At 31.5% G+C, this 23991-nt stretch overlaps 1 protein-coding gene across 1 annotated transcript in view; it reads right to left on the reverse strand.

Moving 5' to 3' along the window:
• The window catches only part of LOC117107299 (receptor tyrosine-protein kinase erbB-4-like), a 103463-nt gene that overhangs the window by 13334 nt on the left and 66138 nt on the right, over nucleotides 1–23991 (reverse strand). Inside the window, exons 6-18 of the mRNA XM_033248937.1 lie at nucleotides 21612–21660; nucleotides 18447–18548; nucleotides 17074–17191; nucleotides 16268–16450; nucleotides 14378–14583; nucleotides 12581–12710; nucleotides 12200–12275; nucleotides 11382–11509; nucleotides 10872–10953; nucleotides 10334–10405; nucleotides 9527–9769; nucleotides 7193–7248; nucleotides 2788–2929 (exon numbers count right to left, since the gene is read on the reverse strand). Coding sequence (XP_033104828.1) covers nucleotides 2788–2929; nucleotides 7193–7248; nucleotides 9527–9769; nucleotides 10334–10405; nucleotides 10872–10953; nucleotides 11382–11509; nucleotides 12200–12275; nucleotides 12581–12710; nucleotides 14378–14583; nucleotides 16268–16450; nucleotides 17074–17191; nucleotides 18447–18548; nucleotides 21612–21660 — 1587 coding nt within the window. The remainder of the gene's footprint in view (nucleotides 1–2787; nucleotides 2930–7192; nucleotides 7249–9526; nucleotides 9770–10333; nucleotides 10406–10871; nucleotides 10954–11381; nucleotides 11510–12199; nucleotides 12276–12580; nucleotides 12711–14377; nucleotides 14584–16267; nucleotides 16451–17073; nucleotides 17192–18446; nucleotides 18549–21611; nucleotides 21661–23991) is intronic.

Consider the following 23991-nt stretch of genomic DNA (forward strand, 5'->3'; position numbering starts at 1 on the left):
GAACCATAATAATAAAAGGAAGCCAAAACAAATATATATATATATATATATATAGTATTGTGTAAGGCATATAGTTTATATAGATATAGTGCATCTTGAAAAAATGAAACAGATAAGTTCTACAATAGTATAAGCTAGAGTGAAAATACCAACAATAATATATAATGATTAGGCCTAATAGCATAATAATAATAATAATAATAATAATAATAATAATAATAATAATAATAATAATAATAATAATAACAACAATAATAATAACAATAATAATAAAAATAATAATCATAATAAAAACAAAAACAAAAACAAAAAAAACAAAACAAAAAACAAAACAAAATAATAATAAAACCAGAATAAATAGTAATAAAATTATAACTAAAAGTGACCGAAAACTAAGAAGAATATTTAGCGGCAGAAGGAAAATTCACTAATGAATCATAAGTCCTTATTGAGGCCGTGAGTGTGTGTTTTGAGTTTTTAAATCCATTTTAGTTCTTTTCGTTGTCTGTGTTCCGTAGAGCGGAAGTTGTTGGCTATGAGAGTGACTTTGAGATGGTGGATATTGATGATCAACTACCGTACCGTATTCTTTCTGATGTTTGCACGCTGCTCTAACCAAATCCAGTCAGCCAAGACTGCGACCTTATATAGCGCAGCGTACAATTTTTTTTTTTTTTTTTAAACCTGTTTATTGCAGATCTTAATAAATTTGAACGCTAACTTGCCACTTCTAAAATATTTTGAGGGGATACATCAAAAACCAATTCAAATTTGCGCAAAAATCTCTAGAAAAATAGGTGCACATGTTTCATCTGTTTCCTTCCTTCATCCATGTTATGTCTGTTCAGAATTTATTCATAAAACTTCGTAAGTTTTAAAAGCAAAAGCAAATAAAAAAGTATACAACACATGTTTGTAGGCTAGAACAAGCCAGTCGGCTATTCTCGCGGCTAGTAACAGCATTAGTGCGCCTACATTCCTGATTTGGCAGCGTACAAAGAATCAAACTATGTAGGACTGACCTTGTGTCTGCTTCTCCCAATACCTACTTGTTGGAATGTTTCTTACTGATTTCACTGTTACTAGGCAACTTGCAGTACAAGCAACTTTCTATTTTGTTGCCTATTTTAAGCAGTTTATTTCAATTAATGACAAAGTAAAAGCATCAATACAGAACTGCGTGAATTAATTTTATTGTCTTAATTGTTAAAAATTTTAATAAACATATTTTTTGATGTGGGTATAAAATTTAGTTTTAATACATTCTATCTACCTATAAAAGGAGAGTGGCTGCAAAGGCAATCTATACACAAATACATAATAATAACGCTAAAGCGTAAAGTACGATATTGCCAATATTTTCATTTTTCGAAATAATACGTTTTTCAAGCATAGCTCTTCATCTATTCATGTTTTAATCTTGTACATTATACAAACCATAAAACCAAACCCTAAAAATACAGTTACTAATGAATGATTATTAAAATCAATATCACAATCATAAATGACATTAATATACTTTATTATTTGTGAAAAAATTCTCATAAACCTTATAAAAGTAAAGTAGGATACAAAATATAGCGCAATTAATATTAAAAAATATGTTATCCTTGTTCTTTTCCATTACTATTATTATATATTTATACTCATAAATGTTATAAAAGTATAGTAGGATACAACAATATGGCCAGCACAATTGATTCTAAAAAAAAACATGTAATCTTTTACATCTGACTTTTATTGTATTTATACAATTAATGTTCGTTGATTCAACGTCGGTTCAAACGTTATTCCATTCTGGAAAACTAAAAAAAAAAAAAAAAGAAAAAGAAAATCACACAATGAACTTGATTGCTTGAATGCTTAATTAGCATAAAACACTGGACACAGCGAGCGTGGAGTGCTGCTACTGCTGCTGTGTAGACACTGACTGTGTTAATCATAGGCATAGGTGTAGGCCTAATTATAAACAAACAAGTCATCGGACTGATATACGTTTATTAATTCAACTGAATTATCTTTCCATGATTAAACTGACTAAACCCTGTCTCTCTTACTGTGTACGTAAACGATCACAAAAACTTCACACTACTGTATGTATTGTCTAGGCAAGTCACTCGATCATCGTCGAGACGATTCCTTGATCAGCTGCTCGCCAAAAATGACAGACTGGTCATGAATTTTAATGAGTTGGTTAGAAAATGCTACCAAGCTACTGAAAAAAGTGATCAGCCTCGTTTTCACCTGATTTTCCTGTCTCATCATATCATGTTTTATTTCTATAATTATTGTTACATCTCAACATTTTGAATTTTTGAACATTTTTTAAGCCATATATTGCAACTTGTCTCATCCACACCCCACACCAACTGGGTCATTGAGGCTTTCAAAATCCATTTGATTTTGCTGATACAACACTAGTATTCAATGCACAAATTTGAAACAGAGATCAATGTGATATGCCCAGTGGCGTATCTAGTGGGGGAGGGGGGCCCACTCCCAGACGCGCCCCTAAGAATCATGGGCAAATTGTTAAAAATCACCTAAAATCACCTTATTTGCGATTTAGCGCCCCCTCAACTGATCATCGAGCCCTCCCACTTCACCTTCGCGCCCCACATGAGCTCCCCAACTTCAAGACTCCTAGATACGCCACTGGATATGCGCTCTTCTTAAGCATCTTAAACGACAAGACAAGATCTCTTAACAGATACTTTTTCCTTAAGACACGTAACACGTTTGAATAAATACCTTTTTATAAAATATTTTAATCAATATAATACTTACAACTGCAGCTGGTAAATCATAATACTCTTTAGATTCCTTCTTTCGTCTAAAGTAGCAGTACAAAACCACAATCAACATCCCTACAATAGCGAGAACTGCAGTAACAAGCCCTACTACAATTCCAACGACAGAGCTACCCGAACTAAATACAAAGAAAAAAAAAGAAAGTGAAAAGAAACGGTTGTGGAAAATACTTTAATTGTTGTCTATTTAAACATGATTGGGTTCATTCAATTGCAATGCTTGATTAATAACAAGAAAATACTTTACATTACATATTTCTAATTACAATACATATAATAGGGATTCAATATTTAATAGAATATATTATGATATACTTCATTACAACTTTTGTATATGTTATTGTTATTTATATATATTTGTAAATAACTCAAATCAATCCCTGTGAAAATTTATTTTTTTCATCCCTTTTTATATATATATATTTTTCTTTCCTTTTTTTAAATATTTTTCTTGTTCATATGTCTGTCAATGAAACATTTCTATTCATCTTGGGTGCTAATGACTCGGAAATCGGAAGAAAACCACCCCTGTCGAAAGCCACCCTTGTCGAAAGCCACTCATCAATGGATTATACCATTGTAAGGTGGGTGCACACAATGGGGTGTTTGTCTTGATGTTGGTCTACAATAGGTTTTGGCTGTAGTGCTAGGAGTTTTTTGTGTCAGACCTCTTTTATTCTTTTGTGTATTATGAATTACAAACTGGGTGTAGCCTACCTAAGCATAAACATTTAGTACTCCAAATGCAAAACTGGATAGCTTCTCTTAATTATGCAATTGAGTGGTTTCTAAAAAAAATGTTTTTTTTTTACAGTCAACATTTCATTTACTCTTTTTTCAGTGTCATTTCATCTTTCTCACTTTTCTTATTTTATTACAAACAATAAGCAAATAAATATTATTTTCCTTTCTTCTTTATTACCAATGACAAATATCTCTTTATTTATTACAGTATTTATTTACTTTATTTACTATTAGTAGCATTTATTTATTAACATAAAGTAAAGTAAAAATTTAGAATATTTTCACTTCCAGTGTATTGATACGACAATTATTCACAAATAAATATTTACTATTCATTACTAAATATATTCTTGACAAGTGCTATAAAGGGATTTGCTATAAAGAGCCTATATAATAATTTTCAATAATTTTATGTGATATTTTATTTGTTTGTTTTTAAAATACCTTCAGTATTAATGATAAATACTACATTATAGTTATTTTATCAAGTTTTTGTGATACTTTTATAAAGCAATGACTATATTTTATTTGTCGCTTTCTTTTTTTTATTCCATATAATAATTTTGTAATATTATTTATACTTTCATTACTATTAATATATACTGTATAAATAATTATTTTATCAGGTTGTGTGATACCTGTGTAGAATGCAATTACTATATTTTCTTTTTCAGTGATATTTCACATTTCAATATTCTTTAACATATCAAAAGTAACAGAACATAGCAGGTATCTACTACAGTATGTTAATGTTTATAATAATGCAACAAAAAAGTAATACCTCTCAATCATAATTTTACCATGACTTAAAATATAGTAACCCATGCTACAGTAACTCATTCTACAGGTTGTGAAAATTCAGTTTGTCTGGCCATACAACATAAAGGCACTATTCTACTTATTCAACTTTTTTTTAGTCTAATAATTAATAGTGATTTCTCAAAAACTTTAATAAAAAAATACATTGATGGCATTTATGGTTGTTATTTCTGAAAGACCATATCAGATAAATATAAAATGATATAAAAATCATTCATGAATATAACTTTTTTTATTCAAATTGTAGGCCTAATACTACTGAATAAACCCATATTATTAAAAGAAAACAGTATTATTTACCCCAAAAAAGTTTATAATCTGATCCCTGGATATGTTTGGAAAAATATTTAGGTGAAAAATGTGGAACAAAAAATTATTACCAATGACAAATATCTATTTACTTATTTACTAAGTAAGCAAAATTATCTGTATACAGTTCCACTTTGGCATGGAATAGCCCAATATATACATAATACTATAAGATAATTATTTACTGTTCTTTAAGTTTAAATTTACCATTGTGACCATATTTTTATTGGAAATTTCTTGAATTACTTTTTTTCAAATAACATATTATTTCCCTTTTTTTATCAAATGACAAACATCTAGGCCTGTTTATTATTATTATTATTATATATCTTGTAATATTTGTATTTTTAAATGCAACAACTATGGTTGGCCAATAAAAACATTCTTGAATTAATTTCTTTTGATAGGAGAATGTAATGCAAAAATATTGTAAAATTATATCTTTATAGTAGGCCTATTGTACATAGCTAATTACTGTAATGTCATTTGTGATAAAGAATAGAAAATAATATTGTAGTTGATTTTGAAATTACAAAAAAAAATGTTACTTATTTTTTGTAATCAAATAGGCCTATGTTGTGATATTTAATACTGTATTTATGTTCTTTGTAAAGGAAAGAAGAAAGTAAAAGAACGAATAAAATGTAATTCCTTAAACATGTTGTGATACTTTAATCTTTGCGTTGTTTGCAATAAGAGAAAGTGAAAACAGTGAAATAAAACTGTAAAAGTATCAGAGAGCAGTGAAAATTACTTTACTTTTAATTTATTTAATAGAAACAAAAAAAGTAAGAGATGATGTTTGCATTTGGAGTACTAAATTATGTTTATGCCTAGGTAGGCTACACCCAGTTTGTAATTCATAATACACAAAAGAATAAAAGAGGTCTGACATAAAAAACTCCTAGCACTACAGCCAAAACCTATTGTAGACCAACATCAAAACAAACAATTTTTTAAATACTTTTTTAGGTTTATATATCTGATATGTAGGTTTAATATTATATGCTTCTTTTGTCTGTACTATTTCTTTACATAGTTTTTTTGAGGTTTCATACATGACAATTAAATAAGTGAATTGAATTGTATTTGTTATATTTCAATGAGGAAATAACAAATATTGTTAGGTTACTGACAATAAATTATATAAAATAAGCATACACTAATTATATTAACATTTATCACAGACAATGCATTAGGAAAAAAGATCAGTACAAAATGTTTTTGAAAAAAAAGTAAATAAATAAAAAGATAAACAAATAAATAGAAAAATAAATAAAGATGCCAGTTACATTAGAATTTATTGACAAGTCCATGCTTAGTTTATCATCATGCGTAAAAAGAAATGGATCATGTCTCGCTCAGGCAGAAGGAGACTGTAACATTAACAGCATACATTTTTGATCAAGCACTGAGTAATCAACGAGTGACAAATGTTCATGCTTAATCCTCTGACTTACACACTCTCAACCCTTTAATAAACCTAAGTTAACAATGTCTCTTATCCTTTAATGCCTTGTTTATCATATTGTCAATTTCAAGATGCATTTTCTGGTCACATGACCTGGTTTACCTAACAGATTGGCTGTAGGAATTATTGGTTCATGTTTGCCTGAAAAATAACAACAATAGTGCCCTCAGATGGTGCTTGTAGGAAGGCACTAATGAAATACAGGACCATACCAGTAGCCAATGCCAGGGATGAAAAATGGATGTCAGGTCACCACGGTCATAACTTTATTACTAAAGGTAAAGGTTATGTTCTTAGGACTTTCAAGATAAATGGAATAATAGAGCTATATGGATTACAGCAGTGTGCATAATTATATAAAGAAAAACAATATTAATTTAGCTAACATTTTGAGATGTTGACGTTAAATCATAGAAAATAAAGATGGGATTTGAAAAATGCATGTCTAATCATTGAGGTATGGTCTAATGCAGTAATTCAGTTAATATTCATTCAAATTATTTATTCATTTACAGATATCCATGTATCTGTTTGTTGTTCCCAATAGTAAATGGCATATTTTGTATTTGCTATTGGTGGGGATTACAAATAAATAAAATAAAATAATTTCTTCTATATGTTTAAGGCCAAAGTGTGTAAATCAGTTTAATAGAGTTTGAATCCATTTTATTTTAATCCATTATCCATTCCTTTTATCAACAGATAGTAACTTTATTGGATTTTTTTCATTTATTCTGTCAATGAATAATTTTGAATGAATATGTTTGAATTAATACAATAAAATGCTATAACCTTACAGTTTACGCATAAGATAGGCCTTGGTTAAGCTTTTATAATATCTTAAGAATGTGTGTCTATATGTGAATGATATGTATTGTAAGTAATATGCTTCACAAATTTATCTGGTCACAAAAGTTGATGCAAATTTTCAAGAGTTCAACTTTCAACTAGTAGTGCAAACTATAAAAAGTAATTTCCAAGTTGACTTATATGGCTACTGATTTTATACAAATGTAGAACAAAATCATGTATTTCTTACCCATCTTCGCAAGTAGCATCCTTCAAATTTTCTGGGCATGTTCTGACACACTCAAACTAAATCAGAGAAAAAGAAAACTAATTAATTAGGATACTATTTCCTTATTGAGAATCACTACTTTCACAGGATTCGATAAAAGTCGGTACATCTGATATGCAGAACTGAACATACGTGTGACCAAAAAAAGTACTTGTTAAATATCTTGGGAACTTTGCAGGCCTCACATAGGTCTGCTTTTTTACTGAGGTTTAGAAAGTATCATTGGTATTGTTATAATCATCATTGCCGTGGCCTGAATATCTTCACTAGGGAAATATCCTTGATAAAATATATTGGGTATTCGTTGTTTAGCTTAGTTTGCAAAGAATTTGAACAATACTCCAAAATTTCTGCAATATATTTATAATATTTTTGCTTACATACTTTCTGCACATTTTTCTGTATTGAACTCACCCCAAAGAAGGTCAAAAAGCTACTAAAATGTAAGGGGTTACTTTTTTATTTATTATACAATAGAACTCCTATTAAGAGGACAACCCCAAAACCAAAAAAAATGTCCCCTTAATAGGGGTGTGCCCAGAATATAGTTTGGCCCTTTTATACTTTACCTTTATAAAAGGAATATACTTCCTTTTGTTACATGGCAGGAAAGTGTTTCCTTAATAGGAATGTTCCCTTAATAGGTGTGTCCCAAAGGGGGTGGGGGGGGGTTCTGCTGTATTTATAAGGCATGAAATACTTGCACCTAGGGCTAAGACATAGCTTGAGCAACTTCATAGCCCTTCATAGCCCATTAAAGATGCAAGTTGGGGGTATCTAACTTTTGTTTTGAACTCCTGACCACAAATTCAATAACCAGAATGGAAACAATAGAGGGATTCGGCGATGGGCATCTCATGACCTAACTTGGGTGGATGTAAACAATCGACTGGCACAGTAGTGTTTTACATGGAGATTACTACTGCAGCTGTCCCTTGTTTATTGCTGTAAAGACGATTATAGTAAACTAGTAATCTATACAAAATTGATTGGAAATTAAATTTGGGAATTTTGCCTTAACGTTTTGCTAATGCTGTAGAGGATACTGGCTGCAAACATTGAGATTTTCAACTAATATTAGGCCTAGGCCCCTTCACATCTACGGCATGGTTAGTTATGCATAATCTTTGACCCGTGAACTACGCTGCAATATTAGGGCTAGCTAAGGTTTATGAAGGATCACTTAAATTTCAAAGCATACAATCCTTGGAGAACGCTAGGATAAGTAAATAAACACTACTGTATATTGAACAATCATATTGCCTTTCCTAGCCATTTATTTCTCACCTTAACAGTGGGTGGTTGTTTTCACAACCATAACATTATCTCCCCTATACTATCACACTTTAATGTTTTTCATGTATACCCAAGTTAAGTCATGTGACCGGCTGCATTCAAGCATCGCAGAGTCCCTGTATTACGCCATACCGACTTCCCTGCTAATTTTCTTTCTATATATTTTTATTTATTTTCTTTACATCCAACAGCAAGTAGATGATGAAACAATGCTTTATAAACCTTAAGTTTTTTATTGAGGCCTAGGGAATGGAGTTGTTTTTGGTCGAGTGTAAAAGTCTGACTGGGACAGGAATTGAAACCAGGACCCTGGAATTAGAGGGAAAGTATCTTAACCACTAAGACATTCAACTCCAATGAACAGTTAATATAACATTACTTCAGCTGAAATATAAACTTATGTCAATCCAATAAAAGCTTGAATGTTTGTAATAAAAACTTGTTATTATCATAGACTTATCCATGAATTTGATAGTTGGTAATCTTTTTGTAGTTTTTATAATTGTCTATTATCAAAAAAGTTATCAGCAAAAAATACTTATTAATTCCATCTGTTTCTTACTTGAAATTAATAACTTATTTGAACTTTTAAATAAGCAATTAATGATTTAATTGCCATGTTTTAAGAGTTTCCAGATTTTTTCATGTAGTACTAGAATTTCATATGATAATAAAGGAATAGTGACTACATTTTTTAGAGTAGTTTAGCTAAGTTGGCCTTTAGTCGCCGGTTTATTTCCTTCACTCGCTCTCCTTGTGTTTCAGTTGGAGGGCTGAATGTAAGTTTAAAATAGCGCACCGTCTTTCAAAGCTCATGTTAAAGGTGTCGGCCCTGTATTGGCCAATTTGTATAGTAAAAATCACAGAACACTCTCAAAGCGGGGGAATATCTCTACTGTACTGCCAATTTCACTACCAACTGGAATCAACTAGAAAAAGTATTCACAATAGTGTGGGTTATCATTTTTTTTTCTCCAGAAAAAAATCCAATCAACTTACTTTCCCTCCACTGAAATCGATCTGGGCTGTGGCACAAGCCTTGCAGTCAGATGCTGTAGGCCCAAGACATCCACCGTTACACTGTTCATGACATGGCATGCATCTTCCTGCTTTACTGTTTTTGAAGTAGTCCACCCCGCAACTCGCCACACATTTATCATCAGCGTCATATAGTTTGCATGTTAAGCAGTTATCACTGGTGCCGTTACAAGTTGCACAAAGGCTGTGACACTCTCGGCACAGCTGCAATAAGAATGTGATGTAAAAATATTAAGAAATTAATAATGTGTAACTAGATTGAGATATGATATTATTATTATTATTACTATTATTATTATTATTATTTGAGGATTGTATGGTAGCTGAAAAGTTTTAGAATTGTTAGGTCTAAATATCAAATACAATTTTACTTTATATCATGGTTTTTTTGTTTTTTTGTTGTCCTATGTATAATTATTCACACTACTCGACATCCATTTGAAATTTTTATCTCCTACTTCCATGGGGGAACTTCAACTCTCTACTTCCCTCCTTAAATTCCCTGGAGAACTTCCATCCTTTACTTCCCTGAGCAACATCTACTTCCATGGGGAATATTCCCAGTAAACCAATTTCACCAAGTACCCATTCATATCCTGAAGTGGTGACAGTGTAATGCAAAAAAAAAAATGAATTGAGGACACAGTCTTTGAATTTGAACTCCTGATCTCTGACCTAAAGGATGAGGATGACTTCATCAACTACTTCCACAAAAAGTGATGATTCTCTTCCTTATTTATAAATTGCACTGAAGCAAACTGTACTTACCCTAGCACCAGCTACACCTGGCACCTCATAGTAACCATTATTGCAAGGATCTTCCCTTGGAAGACATTTTGGCTGCAATGAAGATAAAAAAATTCAGTTAATGTATCTTTCTTTTTAGGTATAGTTTCTATTATTCTTGTGTGTTTATATTGAAAATAAATTGACTGCCTCATAATACAAGTTATATCAACTGAACCAATCATTAAAATGTAGAGACAAGAAGAAATGAAAAACAAAATAGGACATAATCAGCCCTTTTACATTCATCTTCATATTCTGCCTTATCTTTATGTACATACAATATGTCATTTTGAGTGTTTGATAACACTTACACCTTACAAACTAATTTGCTAATGTACTGGACAATCTATTAGGCCCTGTACAGACTATCAAATTTTAATTTACATAAATATGTGACATGCCTAAATATGGTCATGATGACATCACATCATCACCATATATAGGTACATCATGACCGTATATGGGCATACAAGAAAATTTGATAGTGTGGATAAAGCTTAAACACTGCTTCACTTACATTGTTATCATTGATGTCAAGCTCAATGACGTAGCAGTCGTCACATCCACCCGTGCTCTTCAGGGAGAGGGGGCCAGTACATCTAACAAAGATAAATATAGGTTTTAAGGTTATTTTTAATCAACCAATAAAGGTGACTACTAAAAACAACCAGATGAATTTGTTTCAACATTAAAGATAAATATATTTATGCATTTTAAATCAACTGTAAAAACAAATTGGATACAAAATAATTTGGAATCAGTTAATATTCAGATGCTTGTTACTAAACAGGTTCCCCAGTACAAATTATTAAATAAAATAATGATATGTTGTTGTTCAAAGCAACAGCTTTATACAATTGAGGTGTGCAATATTCACAATCCTTAGTCTGTGTTCCTAAAAAATGAATTTAATTATCTAGACCCCAAGTACAAACAATGTCCCTATACTAATTGGATGTTCAGAATAAAGCCATCTATTTTATTCTAATCGAAATCGAAACAATATATAGCTAAATTTTGTACTCACCCTAACACACAATTCTCATGGCAATCCAGGCACTCATGCGAGGTAGTCTGATACTTGTGTGCTGGACATGCTTCCTTACATTTTCCAGAATCTAAAACATTCTTACAAGCAACACAATCCGATGGCTCCTACAAGAAACAGATCACCTCATTATAAGCAGAATTATTATGAGTATAAATTTAACTTCTGTCTGAACACCTTCTTTTGTTACTGTCATACTTATCAATATAAAATGTATTAATATCGAAAGTTGTTAAAATAAAATATGTTAGAGCATGGCATGCGCACAGTTAACTGACTAGAATTAATAAGTTATTGGAGAACATATAAGTTATATGATCATTCAATCACAATCAGACGTCCAGAAATGCACAAGGGTAGTAATGGATCTCTCCTCTGCTTCCCTGACGAACTTCCACTCTCTACTTCCCTGAGGAACATTTCCACTCTACTTCCCAGGGAAATATTGCCAGTAAACCAATTTCACATCTACTAAGTACCCATTCATATCCTGAAGTAGTGACAGTGTAATGCAAAACAAAAGAAAAATATTTTGGAGCGTGGCATGCGCACAGATAACTGACTAGAATTATTGAGTTACTAAAGTCACATTATCATTCAATCACAATCAGGGAATGCACCAGAGTGGTGACCCATCCGTCTGTTTGTTATATAAAATGTAAAAAATTCATTAATTAAAAATGCAGAAAAATGGGCTATATTTTGAAGGTTGAAAACACCACCATGAGCAGCTCTGTCAGAGTTAAGCTGAAGTTTAGATTTATGTGCCTAAATAATGATTAATGATAATAACTTACAGGACCGGTACAATCACCATCACACTGTGGATCACAGTGAGCACATAAATAGTTCTCTTCATCTGCAACATATTCTCTGCAAGTAAAAAATACAAGAAAAACAAAAATAAAATCATACTAAAGAGAATTATGAAGTAAAAGAAAAGAAAAACATGAAAACAACTTGATGTCCGTGAGACTCAACAATGGTAAAAGCAAGTGTGACGTTGTGAGTCCTTACCATTACGCTAAAGAATCCTACCTTACACAGGTCGGTGCATTTTTAGTTCAGCTGTTAGTTTTAACATGTAATAAACCGGATATTTCTCCTCCTACCTTTATCAACAATAATACTAACGTTGCTATATCATTATAAGTCAACAAATCAAGAAGCAAACCTACCCTTTAGTTGCATTGCAAGCAGGAACACAACTGCCATCAATCTGATAGTTCTGACAAAGGAAGCAGTAATTATTACCAACACCCCAGCATCCACCCAAACATTCATCATCACACCTATATCCAAGATTATCTACAAAACACAAATCGTGCCAATGATGATGATAACAATATAAAAAACATAAATAATAAATATGAAAATGAAGTTTTCTGCTACTTTTATAGAATCATCCCTCCAATAGGACATCAATTATTTCTTGAAATTAGAGCCACACTTAATTAAGCATATTAATCACATTTCATTCACACAAATTCTATGTAAAGAAGTCAAATTCTATCAAATTATTTTTTCAACACTGACGGTTCATACACAACTACTATGTGTTGCTGAATGTTGTCGGTAGTCCAATAAATAATGTCGGGCTCCGGAGTGAAAAATGTTTTTAATACGTAGAACTGATCTTTCTAAGACACAAAAAAGTTGTTTGACGAAAACTCTGGAATGGTTAATAATAGACAGATTTTTTTGGATATTTAAAAAATGTGGGAGAAAGAAGGATAACCACCCCCTTTTTCCCGTTCATCTGCCCTTTGTTCAGCTGTTGGTTTTTCTTGCTGCTGGGTGACCATCAGCACCCTCTACTCAGCAGCCTGTTGCATACTGTTGTTTATTGTAGTACCTATAACAGGCTTAACTACCTCAACTACTGTTGGTAGAAACTAACCCCTACTGAACAGTATAGCACAACCCTACCTTTAGGAAAAAAATAGTGTCCCTTAATTGGAGTGTCCCCTGAATAAGGTTTGACTATAGTGTTAAAAGATATACTTTTGAAAAAGTATACCCATAACTGGGATGTCTTAAAAGAGAGGTACTGTATTTCTAATTTTCGGAGTTTCATTTTAAACCCAGGTTCCAAAGAAAGTGAATTTTATGGGTTATACAATTATGTGGTTGTGTGTCAAGCGTAATAAAGTGTATAAGCTAATTGTAGGCCAATTATATCCCGGTGTTGGCTACTGTATATATTTCAATGATATAACATTTCCGCAAGTAGGATTGGGGAGTTAGATATCAACATTTTGGTAACCTAGTTTCCTTATAACCCAAACTATTCATAACTCTGCTGCACACATTCCATAACCAAGGCATTACAAATTATGAAATGTCCACAGCAGAGTTACGAAAAGTCTGCAGGCCTGTAACTAGGATTTGTTTGGGGGGTTCAAATTTGGAAAAAGTAGAGCCTTTTGAAGATGTTAACGACCAACCAATTGCGCTGACCACATAAATAAGAGTTCCATCTTGAAACTTGTATTAAAAGTTGCTACTGTCTATAAAGATTATTTGAACATGATTGTTTTTGTTTTTTTTTTTGTTTTTTTTTTAAGTTTAAGCAATATTCTTTGGAGATTTTTTTTTTTTTGCCATCCAAGCAGAGCCAGCTAGCAAACGACGGGGTTCGTCCGAACCCCCCGAACCCCCCTGGTTACGGGCCTGGTCTGGGATACAAATTGTTAAAAAAACCTTGTCTGAAATATTTGAGAAAGTCAGTGCATGTTGGGGGACAAGTTTGAAAACGGGTGAGCGCCTATTCTGCACATCAGTAGGCCCCAATCACCAAAATATGCTTGAGAAATATAATGTCTGTAAGTATGTTAAGATGTTAATGTACAAACTGTCATGAGGGTAGCCAGTCTTATGGGAAATTTTGATTTTGGGTCACAAAAAACAAGGCGAGGGCAACCGGGGGTTTAAAACAAAAGAAACTACCCACATAAGGAAATAAAGAAACTTACCACAAACACCATTATTCCGGTTGTTTGAGATATCAATATGTTGGTTCTGTTGATTATCGAAAATTCCACTGTTCCACTTCGCCTCGTTAACCAGGCACAGATTTTCATTGTCTTTAATTACTACGTTGCCATTTTTCACCTGCTCCAAGGAACGCAACATCAACGTTTCCAAGGACTTTGTACTTGTGATTGAAATGCTAGCGCCACTATTGTATAAGAGATGAAAAAAGAACAGGAATTAATTATTGTATGTAGAACATCCCAATTCATTTTAAAATAAATTAATTTTTTGTATTTAATTGAATTAATTGAATAAATGAAATTAATACAAACACTTTGACCTTCGAGGAAGTGTGCGCGGTGCGGACTGAACAATTTTTAAATGCTGAAAATGGTTTTAGTTTTTTTAAAGGAATTTGGAGCATTTTAAAAGATTTACTCATGAGTATGCACACGTCATGACACAAGTGCGCATGGTAATGTCACAAAATGTTCACTCCTGATGAGATATATGTATTAACTCTCATTGACAAATGCCTGTTGGTGAGGGACTTATTATCATTCATAATATTTACCACATATAAAAATTCAGTTTTTTGAATTCAGATGGCAATATGATAACGTCACAATGTCTGATCAGCCATTATGATCTATAAGACTCATGTGCTTTCAGAATATGTAATAAAAATTGGAGGCCTGATTTTAACATATTTTCACTGTATGTCGGCACAAACGCGCGCAAAGATCCCTATGTTTGATGCGCGCGTACGGCATTGCTATTGGCCATAAGATGCCTGAAAAGAATGGAAATTTGTGAAAACAATGTCAGGAACCCAAAATATGTATTAAAAAAAACGTAATTTCTAGCTTCCGTACGTGCTGCGAGCATAAAAATGTGCGCGCGTAATGGAAAATTTCAAAAAATTTTAAAATGCTCAAAATGGCCTGAAACGTGCTCTAATTTAGTCAAAAAGTGATTTCCAGCATTTTGAAATTTTGATGCACGCGTACGCGCACGTTATGAAACACACGCGTAAAATTAGGGTACATTACATTCAACATTGACCTGAAGTTAATGCTCACTTAATGCGATTTCGAAATGGCAATTGGTTAGGCTGATATGATCGATAATGTAAAAATGCAAAATTGCGCGTTAATGACGTCACGCATTACTGGTCACCTTGAAAACCTTACTGTGACTATTTCAGGAGAGGCCAAATGTTTGTTGAAGTGCGCTTGTGCGTAGCTCGCGACAATTTTGAGATAGCGCGCGAACAGAAAAGCGGAGAAAGAAAGAAGAATAAAAAAAAGATGAAGATGATGATCCTGACAATTTAAATATAAGTGACTTTAGAACAGAGTAAACTTTAAAAATACTGTTTATCTTCAAGAACAGGAATTAATTATTATATGTAGAGCATCCCAATTCATCTTAAACAAAATAAATTTTTTGTATTTAATAAAATTAATTAAATAAATGAAATTAATCAAATTAAAATAAATGTGGCTTTAGAACAACAGAGTAAACTTGAAAAATACTGTTTATATTCAACTAATAAAAATATTATCAAATTAAAATAACAGAATTAACCAATTAATTAATTAGCGCAAAAAAATCTTGTATGGTGTGGCGCTTATTCAAGAGCTTATTTGAAAATTTACGATAATTGTCAGAAAAAAATACTGCTATCACAAGAATTGAACCTAGGACCCTTGGATTGCAAGATGGGCTTCTTAACCACCAAGCTATTTAACTCCACTCAAAACCAACACACAAAGATACATATAAATATATACATAAAATATATCAATAAGGATAAATGTAAGTAAACACTATTATTATCTTTTTACTTTAAAATATATAAATAAATAAGAAAGCCAGTAATTTACCTATCCAGTGAATTTCCCCAGACTTCTTTCAGATTACCTAAAAAGCTCAAGTTTTGTAATCCCTTGGATTTAGGCGATAAGGCCTCAATATCAATTACTTTTAGGTAACCCTGTATCACTTCAACATCCTTTAGTGCATATAATTCATGCAATTTGAGTTCTTCAATGCCATGAAAGAAATCCCTTTAAAGTGAAAAAACAAAGAAATATTTGCTGTGAATTCCTCGACAAATTCATGTGATTGTGTGTTTTTCAGTTGACAACTTTTTGACTGTTATTTATGAAAAAATAAACCGCATTTCAAAGGTATCTTTATACTAAAATACCATGGGACTTTCAGACTAGGTCTGCATATTGTAGCTGGTTCCGTGTGATCCGTCAACATTTTTCTTTTCTTGCTTTTCAAAAATTATTGCACTACAGTACTTTCTAGCAACAGGCCAGAAACATTTCATACTTTACATTTGATTTATGACAATTAAGTTCTTTTATATCACATTTATCTAAAAATAACATACATGCATTGTAACTATACATCTTGACACAATCAAATAATTTCATTATGGTCAATTCCCGCCAATTTACCACGTTAAATTCAACCAATTTGGACATTAATAAATAAATAAATAAATTTACATAAAATATTTTCTTTTTGTTAAAAAAACGTGTTTGCTCCTTTTTAGCTACTACAGTACTTTTAGTGAGCCTTGATTATAAAACTATTTTAAGATAAATATTATGGCATTAAATAAAATATTTTGTAAAGTTTTGAAACCAGATGAATTTTTGCAAAGAAATAAATTTACCCCTTTAATGTTTTCTGAGAGATGACGATGTTGTTTTCCACTACCGTGCAATGTTTAAATGAATCAATGTTCCTGTCATTTACATATTCATATCCCAGAGTGTCAATGCCTTTACAAGCTTTAAAAAAAAAGAGAAAAGTATAGTTAATAATCAAATTTATAAAAATACTGTATACCAATTTTTAGCTAATTTTTGGACCGACGACCCAATTCAGAAATTTGCGACCCAATGATCCAATCCAATCTTTGACCCATGCGGCACATTATACTAAGTCTCAATTGACACATGCCTAATTTAGAGAGCGAGCCCAAGTACATTATTTTGGGACTGGGATTTTAAATTTAGATAAAAATGCATAAACAAAAATAAATATTACGAGAAAATCATAATGAACAATGATGATTATAGCCGCACTGTACTTTTTGTATAATTGCAAATGAACAACAAAGTACTGTATGCAGATTTATGGTTTCATTTAATTCACAAAATATCATGTTTCCAATTTTCATACTGCCTATAATAATAAGCGACAGAATTGAGCTAGCCGAATTAGGATTCCTGTCAAGGCTTCATGACCCACCAAAATATTTTGGTGACCCACTGGTGGATCACAACCCACAGTTTGTGGAACCTTGCTATATACAACATAATACAATACAAAATTCTTTATTTCGTCAAAAATTCAAATACATAAAATTAAAAGACAAAAATCTAAACATAAAATATACAAAAACCTGAAAAATTAAATTAAATACATACTGCTTGGAGACCCACAGTTTACGGAACTTTGCTGTATATCATCCAACATAAAATATACAAAAACCTCAAATATATTAAATTTGCTAGTTTTATGGGACACATTGGTTCTCCATGCACTCTAGTTTAGTTTTAGGTTTTTACTGTTTTACTATCCACATTTTATTTATTGTTATTATTTGTTAACATTATTATATATATTATTTATATTTGAATTAAATGTATTGTTTAAGTATGAATTACTATGTCCATGTTAAATTGATCTTCTATTAAAAATGTGTATTTAAATAATATAGTATAGGTTTGGCCTAGGCCTAAGTCTAGTATGTGTAGTGTATACAAATATGAACAAACAATAACGCAAAAATTAATTTATGGATGTTTCACTATACAAGGTCCCTTAATATATCCCAAGACTACAGCAATGTACTATTTAAGCGTCTGTAAATTTGTGAGGAATATGTTTTTCCTTCCTGCAGTAGAAAGCTAGTAAATACTTGAACTGTATACAAATTTAACGATTCATTTTTTTTAAAGTTTATATAAATTTAAGTAGCAGCATATTTTTAACAATATAGTTAGCTTATGATATGGTTGTGTTGTGTACGCTACTTACTAATTGGACAGCTCGTCCCACAATTTACACAAACACCATCCTTAGCCGTCCAACCAGCTTGACATTCAGACACGCAGTTACCCTCCTCAATGACCAAACCCTCTGCAGGAAAAAAATGATAATGCCAATTTATTTATTTACTTATTGAGGTATAAAAACAATAAATACAAAGCGGTAACACAAAGCTAAAATGCTTGAATAACAATACATACAATATAAACCATGATCACCATACAGAACAACATTGAACAAAATGACAAATACTGAAATACACAAGAATTACAAGTAAATTAAGAATAAATCAATATTAGAATATTCAAATACTAAACAGTACTCCAATGAATTAATCAATCAATCAATCAGCCATTATCATCATCATCAATATCATTACTATCATTATCACCTATCAATAATCATCATCAGTATCAATCTATATCATCATTATCAATCATCAACACCATCATCACCACCATCATTAATGATCATCAATCATCATTCATTATCATCATCATCAATATCATAAAACTTCATCATCACCTATCAATAATCATCATTATCAACTAACATTATCATCATCATTATCAACCAACATTATCATCAATTAATCATCATCACCATCATCAATAATCATCATCATCACCATAATCAATAATCATTACCATCATCATCAATCAGTCAATTTGTTGATTTTATTTCGATTCCATAAACATAGAAATACAAAAAACACAACAGGATGCAGGATGACCCCATTAATCTAAACAAAAGGATTAGCTTCCATTGGGATCCTCATTAAAAATTATATAGAAAAAGGAAGGAAAAAATGAATCATTACCATCATCATTATCATAGATTATCATTATTATCTTCATCAATCATCACTATCATGATCAATAAATCAATATCATCATCATCACTTTCATAATCATCATTATTCAATAAAAATAATTATTAGTCACTAATCATTAGCCAATTACTATCACCCAATCAATATCATCAATCAATCATTATTCACTACAGCCAATCATCGCCAATTAATCATTATCATCAATCACAATTAATCCATCACTATTATTAATCATTTGAAAATCACAATCAATCAAACATCAATCACTAAATATAAATCAAATGAACCTATAATCATGTAAATATACATACACAAAAACATGACATGCATAAATAAGATCATGATGACATCACATCATGACAATATACAGGCACATCATAACTATTTATGGGCATACCAATAGTTCTTTGTCAAAAGAAAATTGAAAAGTGGGGCCGATCAAGGTAATACTACCCTAGGGGGTCTGGGGAATTCCTAAAGGAATTTCTGTTCTCTAGATGCTCAGTTTTTTCTTTTTCTTTCTTTCTTTTTATATTCTTTTTTTTACTCTCCAAAAGAGTGGGGTCGGGGCTAGCCCAGCCCCTTTAAATCCACTCCTGAGTGTATAGTATGTTGTGCCTATAAATGGTCATGATGTGATGTCATCATGACCATATTTAGGCATGTCACATGTTTTTGTCATAAAATTTAATAGGACTTAATGAATGACTTTATGAAGGTTCTCTTGTGACAGGATAACTTGATAATGATAAGTTGATGACCTTAGTGTTGCTATAAGGCGAAATTAGTATATCATAAATTGTTTACACCTGATTGTTTTTAATTACTTCAGGTGATTATAATTTATAAAATAAAGATAGCAAACTCTAATGAAAGTGATACAAGCCATAATGATGTTTTATTTTAAAATTTATTTTCTGGAATGAACAAAGTTTAACTATCATGTTCTTTGGAGTTCTTTTGTGTTATACTATCTTAAATTTATTTAGCAATTGCGAAACGGTTGTGTATGTGTACTTGTATACATTAATGATTTGTATACTTATCATAATAATAATAATGTACTCTGTAGGTATTATGTCTTCAAATGATCTCAATATATTTTAAAAAGTAGGAGTATGCATCCCTTCCCCTTCTGACCCTTTACGTTTGCACCTGTCGTGCTTTTTAACGGCTTAAAAACGCCTTGAGACGATTTTTATTGTGGAAGGTGCTACAAAAATACATGACCATTGACCACATTAGTAGAGTTGTACAAATAATTCTGTTATTAATTTAGACTAATTTAATTACTGTACTGTATAAAATTACAAGTATCTTGTGTTTTGTATACCCGACTCATTTTTAACATCAGACAATGTTATAGTGTAGCTAGCAGGTGGTGTAGTTGTATAAAGAACATGCACAGATTGGATGTCACCTACTGAAGGCCTATGTTTAACTTGTTGACTGTCATTGTTGTACATCTATCAGTTGGGTGGCCCAACTTAATTGGCATATTTTGATTCGATTGCTGCTCATTCTCATCTTTTTGTTTAGTCAAATTGTCACTGGCTGCATCTTAACACAAGTAGACAAGAGGGCAAATGATTGTAAATTTCTTTGCAAACCCCATTAAAGCACCCTACTGGAGTCACCTCATTTTTCACTGATGCAAGTTGAAAAAGCTGCCGGGCATGCACTGCGTCGCATGATACAACTCCACTTCCTGCATACGCTAGACTACGCGATGCTGTCTGCTGACTGCCGGTAGCAGTCTAAACGGATCGTCATTAAAAACGACCCGCTGCGCGCGTTGTTGCGTCAGCCGAAGACCTTCGGGAGCAGTAAGTGCCCAGCTTTATATTATAAGACTTCAAAATAGTTTGACTTCCTGATGATAAAAAAAAAAATTAGCGCTAGATTTCACATGTCCGGGTTGATCTTTTTTCAGCCTTATATTGTTACTAAATCTGGTGATCTTGGTGAAAAGTGTACACAAAATTGAATTATAAATAGGTAAATAATATAGAGAAAAATAAGTAATGCTTGTTTCATAATGATGTAAAATATGTTTAGATTACTTGTTAATTATGTACGCATTGATATCTTCAAAACAATTTTTATGTATGACGCAAAAAAAATAAATAAATGAATACAGCAAAATACATCTGCCTCCTAGGCATTTCTACACACAAAATAAAAGAACAATAACAATCTATTTATAGGGATCTTATATGGACCGCCTCTATTGTATGCGATTCACGTCAACAAAAGGAATACGTTAACACAAACAACGTTCAACCACCCTGGAGCAACAGAATGTGACGAGAATACATTACCTGGACATGTCTCAACGCATTTTCCCTCGTTGAGTATATTACGGCAAGCCTGTAAACATGAAGAAAAAAAATCAATAGTAACCAAACATGAAGAGATAATAAATTACTATTATTTGGAACATGGTATTTAATTCTTCTTAACATATTGGGAAAAAAAACCCTAAAAAGCAGACGTACAAACATTCTCAATACATCAAAGTTACTCTTGTTTGTTGACAGAAAAATACAAAGGCCATGTTTAACAATCACATCAATCATTGCTCTCTTGTTAGACAGTTATATAGTATCTTGTTGAGCTACAATATTCAGCTGTTTAAATGTAAAAAAAGATAATTCAAAACAAACATTGTTTAAAATTGTTTTTAAGTAATATTTAACAAGTGAAGAAGACACTAAATCAATTCTTATTAGTCTAGTATTTATTTCTTTTATGTAGGCCTATTTATTTTAAACTTACTCTCATGAGGTGAAGTTTAAATAAATAAAAGAAATACACAATGAATAATAAAGAGCAAATAAAATTAATAGTAAAAAAATGAGCCAAATTAAAAAATAAAGTAATATTTAACATTTTTTTTTTATGTAAAAAAATTTAAAACTCAAGCAAATTATATGTACTAAATTCAATTCAATTCTATTATGCTTCAAATGTTATCAAGGGCCATTATACACTAAGAATAAAATTTACATGAAATATATACAGTATAAACATAAATAAATTTCCAACAATTTGTGGCAAGGCTGAAAGGAGAAGGCTAGTAGACAAATGCTCTAGGATATGTTTTTAAAGAGAATTTTATGAACACTTACAATTTGCAATCCAATATGTTCAAGAAAACTAGGCAGATTATGATCTCAAACTATGTTTTACCATGTTTGAACCCAAGACCTTGGGATTAAAAAGGAAAGCACTTAACCACAATGTCACTTTAGTGATCGACTACTTAAATTTTGAATGAGATGGAGAATTCAGACTACTACTACTACTGTACCTATATTAAACTCTTCAAGTATCTGGAATTGAATAGCATTTGAGTAGGGTTTAGGACATAGTATGTCAGCTAGTTTGAAAGGAGGGCAGAGTTCTCAAGGGTTTGATTTTTCACATCAAAAGGCATAAGAAAAATTGGAAAGGAATGATTTAAGCTTAATTTCAAATCTCTGTCGAAACATTCCAACATGATTTGAGATGACTCCAGTAGAAAAGAAACAAAGTACTATAAGCTGGATCCTCAGCTAGATCAATAATTGAGTCTTATGGGTCAAAAGTTGAGTTACGATAACTTCCTAGCAGTTTATTTATCCTGTGACGGATGTTTTTATCTCTATTGTCATCTTCTAACTTGTTTTTACCAAATGAGAAATATCTGTAAGTTAAAGTAAAGTTTATAACATATTCTTGAGAGCTCACAAGCTCGCAGTGTCATCTTTACACTTTGCATTTGGGCCAGACTGTGCAATGTTGTTGAGGGGAGTGGCATAGTCAAAAGTGCTTAAGAAAAAGTTGTTATGATGAATCACATGACTCCTCCGCTAGTACTAAAAATGTACAGTACTGTACTAATGATTCAGATTATACTTGAAAATGAATTTATAATTCATTATGCAAATTGCCTTATTAATTTACCCTATCCAAGGACTTAAGCAATGTTGCCTACTGCAACATTTTATAAACTTCAATAGAAATGTATCATTTAACATAAATAGTGCATTAAAATATATAAAAATAAACTTGCATACTTTGTTTGTGGAATGCTGTTTAATTTGTTTTTTAGTTTAGGCCTCAATATTTATTTTAATGTTTATTAAATGTTGTTTAAATGTATGTTGTTTTTTTTTTGTTGTTTTTTTTGTTGTTTTTATTATAATCTTAAGTAAATAGAATATTTTCAGCTTTTGCTGCCCATTGTATATTATGTGTATACACTAAAATAAATACTACTGTACACACAGGTGTTTTAAAATGAGAATGTTTGATTGATTATGTCCACAACATTAGAGTTCCCTCTTGAGGTTATGCAATAACATCTTTAAATCATTAGCTAGGTTCCATTAACGATAATAGAAGTTACCTCAAGGTAACTTCTGCCTACGCTGCTTACGTGAGGCGCTATATAAATCCAGAATTAAATATACTGTAGTTTCTCAAGTATAAGCCCAGCTGATTTATTATAAGCTATCTCGTACTTTACATCATTTCCTAAGCAAAAGCCATGTGATTTGAATGAGTAGCTCAGCTGACATTTACAAATACTTCAGAAAAAAAAATCATAGATGACTTTGAATTGGCCATATGTTGTGTACAAAATATTCCTTCTGATTGGTCATCCCTATAAAGCTGGAAATGTTAGAATTATATTCCAAGAATTGGAATATTTCA

The sequence above is a fragment of the Anneissia japonica genome, unplaced genomic scaffold (assembly GCF_011630105.1).
Source record: "Anneissia japonica isolate Jap-2015-1 unplaced genomic scaffold, ASM1163010v1 scaffold211_len1577895_cov191, whole genome shotgun sequence".
In the NCBI taxonomy this organism is placed as follows: domain Eukaryota; kingdom Metazoa; phylum Echinodermata; class Crinoidea; order Comatulida; family Comatulidae; genus Anneissia; species Anneissia japonica.